The 13,398-nt window shown below is 32.8% G+C and overlaps 1 protein-coding gene and 1 long non-coding RNA gene across 2 annotated transcripts in view; one reads left to right on the forward strand and one right to left on the reverse strand.

The window, feature by feature from the left end:
- The first annotated feature begins 547 nt into the window (after positions 1 to 547).
- Positions 548 to 13,398, forward strand: part of spint1a (serine peptidase inhibitor, Kunitz type 1 a) — a 14,468-nt gene continuing 1,617 nt past the window's right edge. The window contains exons 1-10 of the mRNA XM_016244292.1: positions 548 to 742; positions 2,470 to 2,918; positions 4,408 to 4,565; positions 5,942 to 6,083; positions 8,095 to 8,265; positions 9,608 to 9,655; positions 9,750 to 9,881; positions 10,545 to 10,595; positions 11,406 to 11,576; positions 11,845 to 11,904. Of these exons, the coding sequence (XP_016099778.1) occupies positions 2,513 to 2,918; positions 4,408 to 4,565; positions 5,942 to 6,083; positions 8,095 to 8,265; positions 9,608 to 9,655; positions 9,750 to 9,881; positions 10,545 to 10,595; positions 11,406 to 11,576; positions 11,845 to 11,904 (1,339 nt within the window). The 5' untranslated portion in view covers positions 548 to 742; positions 2,470 to 2,512. The remainder of the gene's footprint in view (positions 743 to 2,469; positions 2,919 to 4,407; positions 4,566 to 5,941; positions 6,084 to 8,094; positions 8,266 to 9,607; positions 9,656 to 9,749; positions 9,882 to 10,544; positions 10,596 to 11,405; positions 11,577 to 11,844; positions 11,905 to 13,398) is intronic.
- LOC107560183 (uncharacterized) lies at positions 12,079 to 12,308 on the reverse strand. Its single transcript, XR_001605700.1, has 2 exons — positions 12,261 to 12,308; positions 12,079 to 12,163 (listed from the first exon to the last, which is right to left on the reverse strand). It is a non-coding gene; the product is annotated as an uncharacterized lncRNA (long non-coding RNA).

Consider the following 13,398-nt stretch of genomic DNA (forward strand, 5'->3'; position numbering starts at 1 on the left):
ATATGTAATACATACACAAAGTTTTTGAGTTGATTTGGCTTTGAAACTTGATTTTTCAGCACCAGCATTGAGGTTTTGATGAAACTGGGCATGAATACGTGACCTTATTGAGGTCTGTGGTGAAGGATGCATCTGGTGAAGGAAACGAGATGCTTCCATCAGCTTTGACTCAGACACTTGATAAAGGAAGTGAAACACATTTATAAAATATCTTTAATAAATGATCTCTTTTTTTAAAACAGTATTGCTATTGCATATCAAAACAACTCCTTCCCACATAATGCAGACACTATTTATACAAAACCATATATATTTTGATCATATTTAGGCTGGCTCTTTACAGAAGTAACAGACACGCACTTTAGCCACAGACATCATGTGTCAGTCTGTGGTAAGTCATGTCCTGTTTAAGACACAGTGTGCTCTTATCAGAGAGAGTCAGACTCAGACAATCACTAAACAGCCTCATAAGAATGACAGACAGGCATATTTCCCCAAGCATGCAAATAAATAATGCATTGAGTGTGTGGTTCATTGTAGCGCGAGGGGGCGGAGTCTGAGCGCGTGACGTCAACACTTCCTGCTCGCGCAGCAGGTATCTCGGTATCGGACACACCTCACCTGGAGCCCCGGATCCGACTCGGAGTCACCGACGCATTTCCATCGAAACTCTGCTTGAAACGACGATTTATATCGGAGTCACGCCGTATCGGAGACGAACACTTGTAGAGCTGTTTAATAGGTAAGAAGATGAAATGTTTCAAGTTGAGGTGTTTTACTGACGAACACAAAACCTGTTCTTCTTCCGGCGGCCTGTGATGTTTATGTGTGAGTGCAGCAGGTCTGTGCAACATCACTGAGGTCGCTTTTGTGTGTTAAAAGAATGGTGAGCGTTTCGTAATGGGAATTACATTAGGCTATTTCATAATTTTTTAGACTTGACCTTAATTTAGGGTGGAAAAAATGACTTTGTGGGTTGAGTCTTTGTGTACAAATTGTGTAAAGTTTACAAAACTGAAATTTATTTATTTTTTGTTAACAACTGTTTATTGAATTTTCTTCTGGGAATAGTAATATAAAACAAACTGCAACTGTGCAAATTTAGAACCCACCCCAACCCTGGTAGACTTAAAAAAATAAAATCATAATCATAAAATAAAAATATGTATGTATAAAAAAATAAATGGTAATAATAAAAATACATAAATTAATAATGTAGATTTTAGAAAAGCTGACACAAACTGATTTTTTCTTTATAGACTGAGTGACGATAATGCATATGTTAAAGTGTCATATTGTATATTAATAAGCTAGTGTAAGTTTTGGGTCATATATGTCGATTTAAGTGAAGTTGACCCACAGTTTGACTGAGTTCACCGTATGTTTGTATTAATAAAAACATTTCAGTTATTGTCAAGACGCCTTATGAATTCTTTTTGGAGTTACTCTTTGCATTATACATTTTTAGAAGTTTTAATGTTTTGTCATGAATCATCAATGGGTTTGTTATTTTCATAATTATAATTTTTTGGGTCATTCTACCAGCTATATATATAATATAAATATTAATTGGAATATAGATTTTTATCTTTCTATTCAGATTGGTCTTTCGCCGTTTATAAAGAAATTTTACTTTAAGTTTTGACTGCTTTTTATTTGTTTATGGATTTGTTCGTTCTTCCAGCTATATTTCAAATATTATTTGAAGTTTTCTTTCTTTTAACGACTCCTTATAGATTCATTCTGGATTTAAAATACGACTATGTTTTATACATTTTATTTGGAAGTTTGAATGTTTTCTTTTACTTTTCAGATGTGTCTTAAATCGGTTTTACTGTTCTTTAGATAAATAACCCATAAATAAAAATAAATATATAATATAAATATAGCTGCTAGAATGACTAAATCCGTATAATATAAATCCATTAAAGTATTATTTGTTCTCTTTTATTTTTAAAATCTTCTCTTTCTTTTCAGATTCATTTGAATCATTTATAAAGGGCTTTACTGGAGGTTTTGTTCTTTAGAGAATAACTTCATATGGGTTTAGTTATTCTAGTACCACCAGCTTTATATATAACCTAATATTATACTGTTTATTTCTTTTTTTATTCTTTCTTTTCACATTGGTCTTGAATCATTTATAAAGGGATTTTACTGGAGCTTTTGTTCTTTGGAGAATGACTCCTTTTTGATTCTTTTGATTCATTGGATTTATTCATTCTATCAGTTATATTTATATTACTGTATATATAGCTGGTACTAAATCCATATAATATACATATATTTAGAAAAGGTTTTTAATTTTCTCTTTCTTCAATTGGTTTTGAATCATTTATAAAAGGATTTTACTGGAGCTTTTGTTCTTTGGAGAATGACTCCTTTTTGATTCTTCGTGTGTTTATGTGATTCATCTTACCAGCTATATATAATATAAGTTGTAATGTTTAAAGTTTTCTTTCTTTTCAGATTGGTTTTGAATCGTTTATACAGGGTTCTGTTCATTCAGAGAATGACAGCGGCTCGGTTCTGGTTCTTCTGGACCGCGGTGGTTCTTCACATCTGTCTCCGTGTGTCTCCGTCAGAGGCTCAGGATGAAGGGGAATGCATGGAAAAGTTCAGTCCTGGCAAAGAAAATTTTGTGTTGGACGTAGATGAGTCTGTGAAGGAAGGGGCCACGTTCTTGTCTTCTCCTCAAGTGTCTCGGTCTGAAGACTGTGTTCTGGCCTGTTGTCGTGATCCAAACTGTAATCTGGCTCTGATTGAACATGGAGAAGATCCCAGAAGCATCAGCTCATGCTTCATCTTCAACTGTTTGTACAAACAGAAGAAAGTCTGCCGCTTTGTGAGGAAGAACGGCTTCAGCAACTACGTTCTGATATCAGTTTTTAAAGATTACCTTGAGCAAAAAACTTCAGGTAAGAGGAAATCGTCTAACATGTATCTGGAGATTTTAAAAGACGTTACTTTTTATATATAGTTGACAACTGTGATTTGAAATCTATTTTTAAAGATTACGTTGTGCAACAGGTGCCAGGTAAGGAAAATTATCTTAGCTGTGTCTAGAAGTCTGTTGTAGACGTCTCGTGTTTTTTACGGTTTAATGAGTAGATTCAGGATTTTTTATATGCAGTGTTTTCGGCCGGATTTGTCGTGAACCTGTGGAGGAAATACTCCTGGAAATACTCGTGCATGTCCAGTCCTGCTGAATCTTCTGAAGTGTGTCGTTGTTTCATATTTCAGCCGGTTGTAGTAACCAGGGGCGTAGGAATATTTTGAGAAGATGGACACATTGAGGACCCCATGAAGTGCCTTGACAGGGTTATTATAGATAACTAAAATGATTTTTATATATAAAAAAAAAAAAAGTTTTATTTCAGATGCAGCATTTTTCATTTTTATTTAGTTTAAAGCTAAATTAATAAAAACTATACATAAATAGCCCAGAAACTAATAAAAAAGGACAAAAACACACAACAAAATTAGTACAAATTTTATTTTAAAAAAAAAGGTAATTATATAATGGTAAGTAATAAAAACAGCAAATACTTCTAAAGCATCAATTAATTTCAGCATTTCTTAATACATTTTTTAAATCAAAAGTAGTTTCTGTTAATATTATTTAATGGATCTGAGGTAACATGAACTAACAATGAACAACTATTTTTATTTTAAAAAATCAACAAAGATGAATAAATATTGTAACAAAAGTAATGCTCATTGTTAGTTAATGCATGAACTAATGGGACCTTATTGTTACCATAAAAACAATAATAGTATCTCAGTGATGCTAAAATAATGCAGGACAAGTGCGTTTTTTGCATTGACTTGCATTTTTATATTTAATATAAATTAAATGGCCAATAGCATTTAGTTTACATCACAACCATCTGATTGACAATCAAAAGGACACCCTCTGGAGTCCAAGAACCATAGTTTTGCTGTTTTTATGGAAGAGAAAGACTGTAAATTAAATGCACGTATCTTATAAATGTTTATTTTGTCATGTTTTTGGAATACAGTGGCATGGACTAAAATTCACAAATTCTGATCTCATGGAGTCTTTAAAACGTAAAGATTATCCATGAGCTGAATGCAAAGACATGATAATGTCGCTGTTGTGTTTCTGCACCCCTGGTATCAACCGTGTAGAATCTTATCATGCAGCCTGTTTACTGTCAGTATCTTTTAGTCTCAAACTTTCATTTCCTTTGTCTCAGGCACTTTAATAGTTCTCCTAACTCACCTAATCAGCTCATCTTCAGTATACAAGATCTGTCTTGTATTATTCTCTCATAAGCTCTGTCTTGCTTACTTGTTATCATTCTTGGCGTCATGTACAATTTTCACCGTTATTGTTTTATATTGCATAATATTTCATCGCTGCAGTGTTTTGATTTCTTGCAGACGTGGAGGACAAACCTCCAGTCGCAGTGGCCGGGCAGGACAGAGTTGTTCAACCCAAAGAAGATGTGACTCTGAATGGCATTGAGAGCAAAGACGATAAAAAGATCGTAAAATATGAGTGGGTACAGGTGTCTGGAGACCCGTCGGCTGTTATGACCGTGAGTTCAGGTTCATTATTAGAATAATATTTTCTTTAAAAATACATGAGATTAGTTTTGTAGACAGATATAAATGGTGCCTATGTATGACTTTGTTATTATTTTTATCTTTAGATATTTACCTTTACCTATTTGTGGCCTTTATGTATAAGGCATTATAAAGGTATTCATAATGTATATTATAATGCATCATTTCATAAATAATTGTAAGAAAAGTATAAAATATTAATAACAAAAAAAAGTTAATATGCACTTTTCAAATTCCTTGCTACATATGAAATTAGTTGTTTTCATGTGTTTTAATGAATTATTATCTGATTATATTTATACAGTAACAATGAATGGGTAAGTATTATATTATAACTGTGTTTATAATTATTCATGAGATCATACAATGTATTACAAAGCATAATTAATGCATTAAAAGACTTTTATAATGCATTACATAGAAAGGCTTCAAGTAAAGTGTTACCGATATTGGTTGAAATTGGTTGTTTTCATGCTTTTTTTTAAATGAATTATACTTTCTAAAGGTGTAACAAAGAATAGATTAGTATTATAATATAATTAATGTATTAAAAATACTTTTCTGATGCATTATATATAAATATTCAAGTAAAGTGTTACCGATATTTGTTGATTCTGATTGTCTTAAAGTGTTTTAAAGAATTATATTTCTAAAGGTGTAACAAAGAATAGATTAGTATTATAATATAATTAATGTATTAAAAATACTTTTCTGATGCATTATATATAAATATTCAAGTAAAGTGTTACCGATATTTGTTGATTCTGATTGTCTTAAAGTGTTTTAAAGAATTATATTTCTAAAGGTGTAACAATGAATAGATAAATATTATAATATATTATAAGTGTGGTTATAATTATTCATGAGTTCATACAGTGCATCATTATAAGGCATAATTAAGGCATTAAAATACTTTTATAATGCATTATATATATATAAAGGCTTCAAGTAAAGTGTTACCGATATTGATTGAAATTGGTTGTTTTCTTGCATTTTAATGAATTATACTTTCTGAAGGTGTAACAATGAAAATAGAAATATTATAATAGTATATTATAATTATTGCATTAAAAATATTATAAGGCATAATTAATACATTAAAATATTTTTTTATTCATTATATATAAAGGGTTCAAGTAAAGTGTTACCGATATTGGTTGAAGTTGGTTGTTTTAATGAGTTATATTTTCTAAAGGTGTTACAATGAATTACAGGACATAAGGTGCATTACAGGGCATAATTAATGCATTAAAAATTATTTATCATGCATTGTGTATATATAGGCTTGAATGTAATTTTAACCGATAATGCACATTTCTCATTTTTAATATCTTTTTTTTTTTGTCAGAAAGGGCTGTTTGAGGATTCAGTGACGGTCTCCAATCTTTCTCCGGGGATGTATAAGTTCAGACTCACGGTCACAGATGACGCTGATCAGACGGGATCAGCCGAGGTGTCAGTTTTGGTCCTGACGCCAGAACAGTCACTCCGTGAGTACATGAAAACACATGTTGTGTGTTTACTTAATTTATTTATTCATTTTTTTAACCCTTCTGCTGTGCTGAAAATCCTTTTGGTGTTCCTGGTCAAAAGTGACCGGCCTTTTAAAAATTGCTTGTAAATCTCTTATTTTGCTGTATTATAGCCAAATTTAGGATTCAATCATCTTGTTTTCTTTCAATTAGCCCAGGTTTTGTATTTCTTTTTGGATCTGATTGATCATAGGCCTCATTAAACTGAGCTCATGCACCTCAGTTTTTCAGTCAATATTGCCAAAATTATCCACAAATAATGCTTTTTTTTTCCACTCAGAAACTGGCCAGTAGAGTCATTTAATAAGCCAGTCAAAAACCTGACCAAAGCCTGATCCGTATGCGTTATGATAATAAAAGCAACAGCTTGCTTTAAAGTAATGGGTCAATGCTGTCATGTTTTCTGATAAGTGTTTCGCAGTCATTTAATCTGATTTCTCACAGTGAAATTCACATGCGCTGTTGACCTCAGATGAGTTCTAGTCCAGCAGGTTTTGAAGTGACCTTAAAAATAGTTGTCGGAAAACATGGATTAACCATTTACCAGGATTTGTCAGACTTGAATACATAAATAGTTTCATTCTGTTAACCCAGAATGGTCTTGTTTTCTAAAAACGGACCATACTTCATATTAAAAGGAGATTTATCACGAAGTAATTTCAGCTTTGCTTGGTCAAAACGGACAAATCAGCAGTTTAATGGTTTATTTTTAATTGAAATGATTGAGGAGTTGTAATTTTGTGACTGATTGCTTGATGTTTCCTAGTTTCAATAGAATTGAGTGTTTCACAAACTGGTGCGGCAGGTTTTGCGGTGGGAGTTTCACAGAGAATGACTGAGCGTTTGCGAAGCAGTCTAGCTGTAAAATCTAAATCTAGAATCCGTATGAACCCTGAATTGTAGACCAATTCTATTAGTTTTCATGCTGAACAGACATTTACACGACTCTGTGTTAATTTGAATTAATCATGTTGCATTTGCATTATTTATAGTGTTTTTGCATTATTTATAGTGTTTGGTTTCGCTGCCTTGTGTTTTCAAAGCGCAGTGTTTGTCTCCTCATTGATGGCGTGTGACACTGACATCAAAAATTTATTAAATATTAATGTTTTTCCAAAGAGTTAAATGCATGTTTATCAACAGCATCTGTGACATGCAGACAGCAAATAATTGAGTACAGTGCGTACAGAACTTAACTTACAATACAAACGTTCATTTTTAGAAACTGAGGGACGAGACATTATTTACTGTTGGTAAATCAACAGCTTGTCAGCATGTGGTCTTTCATGTTTCATCTTGTGTTGGGTAATGTAAGTGATAGTTTCAGTTTTTTTGTTTGAATGAGCGTTCATATTTCACATAGTTCATGTGCCCACACACACACACACACATGGTTATGTAAATGAGCAGTACAGTATTCAAACGACTGTAAAACACACTCGAGAAAGCCGTTCGTGACGTGACAACACATGCATCATTTTACTAAATCGATGTTATATTTGTATTTGCTTGCTCATTCACAGCTTCACTTTTATTAAGTCATAAATGAAAATTAAACCTGTCTTGACAGTGTATTGTTCAAGTAATGAAGCTTTAATTCGAGTTTCCATGAAAGATAAGTGCATTGATGTGACGTTTGATACTGACATTAATTGCATTAAAGCTCTAACGTTATTATCATGTGTTTTGCACTTTGTCTCTTAAAGTCATAACTCACTCTCCACAGCAGAGGTTCGCAAATCTCATTTGCATTTTCACATGCAATTTGTCACGTTACAAGACGCTAGAAGCAGCGTCACAAACACGTGTTGATTCAGAAGACTTTATATACAGTATTGCACGCACATTATATCATAATTTTGGTGTTTTATGTCTGGAACAACATAAGAATTAATTAAATGTTTCTTGTTCATGCATAACATTTGTTGGGAATAAATAATGAATAAATGACTGGTTTTCTTCCCATCAGATCACTGTCTGGTGCCGAAGAAAGAGGGTCCGTGTCGAGGCTCTTTCCCACGCTGGCACTACAACGCCGTCACAGAGAAATGTGAGCAGTTCAATTTTGGAGGCTGCAAACCAAACCGCAACCACTACCTGGCGCTCAACGAATGCCTGAACGCTTGCGACAAAGTTTCAGGTATTGAGCTTTTTCTGGTCATGTTATAAGTGCATGGCAGTTAATTACAGATAAAACTGTCAGAGTGCAAAAAACAAGTAGAAAGTCAGCAAGTATGTAACTACATATACCTAACTCCTAATATATATATGAGGAGTTAATTAGCAAAAACCGATAACCGATAATTTTTTTTCAGAAATCACTTTTTTTTTTAATCGCGCATTCCAAGTAATATCAATCAAACTGCAGTTGGGTTGATTTGATTAAGTAATAATAACTTAAACAAATACAAGTAATTTCAAAAATTAAAGTTAATTGAAAGTATGTTTTTTTTTACATATTAAAAGTTTGTTTTATAGCAAAAGCAGATAACTCCACATTTCATGTTTTAGAGTTTGAAAAACACTCGTTTAATCTTTGTAATCTCCTCAGATGACAATGTAGATGCCTGACAAACGTTGTTGTTGTTGTGATCATAAACTGTATGGATGTGATCACACGCAGTACACGGCGCTTTTCCCTCATCATTGTAACGTGCTGCTATTGCAAGCTTCCGTCAAAACGTTTCAGCTTTTATTTTCCTTTTTCGCCTGAAGAAGATATCACAGGTTCATTAAGTTCGTCGAAATGATCCATCCTCGATCACTTTGTCAGCTTTGAGAACTCCTCTCAGCTAGCACGTCTTTTCAAAGTGAAAGTAGCCTTGTCCCCTGAATACAGCGCGCGCTGATTCGCTGAAATAGATTTATCGGCTTCTGTTCAAAAACAACAAGGCACTTGTCGGCTTCTGCAGTGAAACGTGAACTCGCGATGCCTTGAAAGTGGACAAAACCGACTTTTTTGATGAATATATATATATATATATATATATTCTAAAATTATATATTATTATATATTCTGCAAGTGAAAATATATTTACTAATTAAATTAAGTATAATGCAAGTGACCATTATTGTGCAAAATGTGTGTATAAGTGTTTATTTAAACAAATATAAAATATATAATAGGCATGTAATACAAAATAACTTTTATCTTACCTTTTATAGGTTTATAATATACTTATTGTGAGTAAATATTGTAAAAAATGACTGTCTTTATTAAACCGTAACCCTGTTTTGACCTAAATACATGTACTCATTTAGCAGACTTTTTTCAGAAGCAACATACAAATGAGGACAAGCGATTTATTATATTGTACATGATCAGAAATTAGAAGAGCTTCTTTATGTGAAATGCTTCTGTAATGTCTGTCTGTGCATGATTTTTTATAATAAATTCCACTGTGTTTTATTGTCATATTTAACCACATTGACTTTTCAAAAAAAGGTGCTTTTGTTTTACACTAAATATTTTCTTATTGCAGTTTTTGCGCCGCCGCCGTCTGGAAGATTAGGTCCGATCCGCGATCAGCGTAAGTCCAGGAATGCTGATGATTTCAGTTTAATTAGTGTCTAGAATATTCATATAGACATGTGCGAGTGAAATGGTCTTCTGAACACACACAGGGGAGCAGTGTGACGCGGCTTGCGGTCCAGATCATTTCTCATGTTCAAATAAATGCTGCATCGAGAAAGATTTGGAGTGTGACGGGGAAGCGCAGTGCAGCGACGGTTCGGACGAGACCGAGTGCTCCAAACGTGAGGACAAGCATCAAAACACATGATACGTACACATTTCTGACATCGGAAGACTTCAAATAAAGTGCATGAAGTCATGCTTTTACGCTGCTTTATTGTCACTTTTGATCTCAAAAGCCCCTTCTGCTTTCATTTAGTAAGGAACATACAGGATTGAGCTTGAGGGAGTAAATGATGACAGAATGTTGATTTATTTTATAAAGCGGAGAGCTCCGGTGCTTGGCTCTGATTGGCTGAGCCGCGTTCGGAGCTGTTGTAAATGACGCTACAAAGTAACACACACCTTTGTTTACGTCTGTGTGTTGCTCGGCAGCTACTTTGTAGCAACCACAACTGTTTCTGAGGAGCTACATTGATTGGTGGAAGAATACTGTGTTTATTCATATCATTACACTTTATTTGCTCTGTTTTATTCTGTGAAGCTTAGCTACTTATATGGAATAACCGTTTTATAAAAGCAATAAGCCCCGTGAAGCCGTGGTTTACAGTGAATTTATAACAGCTAAGGGGGTTTTAGGCACTCCGCAACGCACCTTAGCTGTTATAATTTCACTGTAAACCACGGTTTCTTGGGGCTTTTTGCTTTATTTTCTCATTTATTTTTTGATGAACTGTCTCTGTAAATGTATGACTGACTGAATGGATTAATTGTCTTCTGTTCAGTGGACAGTAAGTTCCGTCGATTGCTGGATATTCCTGTGGACAAAAGCAAAGGTGATTTATATTTCATATTTTTAACATATTTTTCATATTTTATCTTGAAAAACTCATCACTGTATTTCATTTTTATTTTATTAGATGCAAACTAAAATATATATATTTAAAACATTTATTATTATAATTTTATGTTGAAAAATTTATCACTGTATTTAATTTCTATTAAATTTTTGTTATGATATATGCAAACATAAAATATATTTGTGATTATAATTTTATCTTTAAAAACTCGTTGTTGTATTTCATTTGCATTTTATTTTCTGTTATGATATATGCAAACTTTAAATATCTTTTTAAGAATTTATTGATTATGCATATATATTTTTAAAAACTCATCACTGTATTTCTTTTATATTTATTTTTATGATATATGCAAACCTAAAATACATCATTTTAAATATTTTTGATTATAATTCAGTATAATTCTGTATTTCATTTTTTGCTATGATATGCAAACATTATATATTTTAAAAACTGTATTGAATATAATTTCTATATATATATATATAATATAATCTCGAGAAACTTGTTACTCTATTTCATTTATATTTATCTTTCTGTTATGATATATGCAAACTTAAATCTTTTTTTAATATGTATTGATTATAATTTTATCTTGTAAAGCTGCATTTGATGTTTTAAAAAGCTACAAAAGTTGTATATTGTTCTCATATTTATTGTTTTATTTTTGTAAAGTGTTTTTGTGAAATTAGAGTTTTGTCAGCATGTAATACCTTTTGCCCCCTCAATATTAAATTCCTTATTAAAATGAACATGGATTAATCCGTGATGCATTCATTCTTCCAGTGAATTGCGTGGAGCTGCCGCTAACGGGCCCCTGTCGCGCAAGCTTCACTAACTGGTACTTCAATCCGTATGAACAGCGCTGTAATCGCTTCAACTACGGCGGCTGTGATGGGAATGAAAACCGCTTCGAAACGGAGGACAAGTGCATGCAGTCGTGCTCTGGAGTGACCGGTGAGTTTTACTGTATTATCACTCAACACTGAATCAAAATGGACCGTCTTTTCTCACGTGACGTATTCATTCGTGCATGCTATTGTGAAAAAAAACTTTATGATTAAATATTAATTTGAAAATATTTTTAAAGTGAATTTTCTCTGATGTTGTTTCATAGCTGGTCACTGTGTCATGCAAAGAAGATTTTTATTAAGCAAACATGAGACTGTAAACTCACCGAGGTCGTTGTTCTCCTGCAATCATGCGTCTTTTCTTTGTATTTCAGAGTCTGATGTGTTTGCCAGACGAGCTCATTATGGGAAGCAAGAGAGCAAGAGCGAAACGGGTAACGCGCAAGCAAAACACGCTTCATAATTAACAGCAGAAATATCATTCCTTGCATGCTTTCCTTTAAAAGATGAATGTTGAGTGAATGGGAGTCATAAATTTAACCGAAGTACCGTGACCTATTACTCAGTGTCTGAGCATTGAGATACGATCATAGTTTATATAGTTTATAAGTTATATATTTTTTTCATTTTGATGGATTCACCCTAGCTACATCCTAGCTACATGTTAGCAACCATCCAAAATACCCTAGCAACCTCCCAGAACACCCTTGCAACCGCATAGCAACGACCCAGAATAACCTAGCAACTGCCAAGCAACACCTTATCGACCACCTAGCAATGCTCTTGCAACCACCCAGAACACCCTAGAAACCGCATAGCAACACCCTGGCAACCACCCGCCATACCCTTGCAATTGCCTAGCAACCACTCTGAACACCCTAGCAACAGACCAGTGCCGAATTTTGCCAAGGCAAGCACCATTTACATTTTCTTCAGAAAATGTACATATCTACTTTTTATTATTATTATTACTACTATATATATATATATATATATATATATAATGTATGTATGTGTCCCTGCAGCACAAAAGCAGTGTTAAGTCGCTGGGGGATATTTGCAGCAATAGCCAACAATACATTGTATGGGTCACAATTATACATTTATTTTCTTTTATGCTAAAAATCATTAGGATATTAAGTAAAGATCATGTTCCATGAAGATATTTTGTAAATCTCCTACCGTAAATATATCAAAACTTAATGTTTGATTAGTAATATGCATTGCTAAGAACTTCATTTGAACAACTTTAAAGATGATTTTCTCAATATTTAGATTTTTTTGCACCCTCAGATTCCAGATTTTCAAATATTGTCCAATCCTAACAAACCATACATCAATGGAAAGCTTATTTATTCAGCTTCCAGATGATGCATAACTCTCAGTTTCACAAAACTGACACTTAAGACTGGTTTTGTGCTCCAGGATCACATATATATATATATTTACACACACACACATTTTATATAAAAATTAACGAAAACAATAAAGATATTTTACAACAACATGAATGAAATAAAAATGGGAAATGTTACCCTGGCATATAGCTGAAATAAAATGTTTATTTTATATATATATATATATATATATAAAGACTTCAGATGCAAAAACCATCTGAGATTTTTCTTTTTCTTTTAAATGAGCATTTTTATCAGGCTCCTATGTTTAGGTTAAGTAATTTCACTTTAATGGCAATGAAAAGGTTAAGTTAGTCTTAGTTATTGTATGTCTTATTTATTTTTTATAAGTATATAAATGTAATTTCCATCCTTTTTAAATGTAATTTATATATTTTAATATTTTGTACACATTTTACAAATGTATACATTTGAATAATTTACTTGCATATACAGTGGGTACGGAAAGTATTCAGACCCCCTTAAATTTTTCACTCTTTGTTATATTGCAGCCATTTGCTAAAATCATTT

The sequence above is a fragment of the Sinocyclocheilus grahami genome, unplaced genomic scaffold (genome assembly GCF_001515645.1).
Source record: "Sinocyclocheilus grahami isolate Dianchi unplaced genomic scaffold, SAMN03320097.WGS_v1.1 scaffold713.1, whole genome shotgun sequence".
Classification (NCBI taxonomy): Eukaryota; Metazoa; Chordata; class Actinopteri; order Cypriniformes; family Cyprinidae; genus Sinocyclocheilus; species Sinocyclocheilus grahami.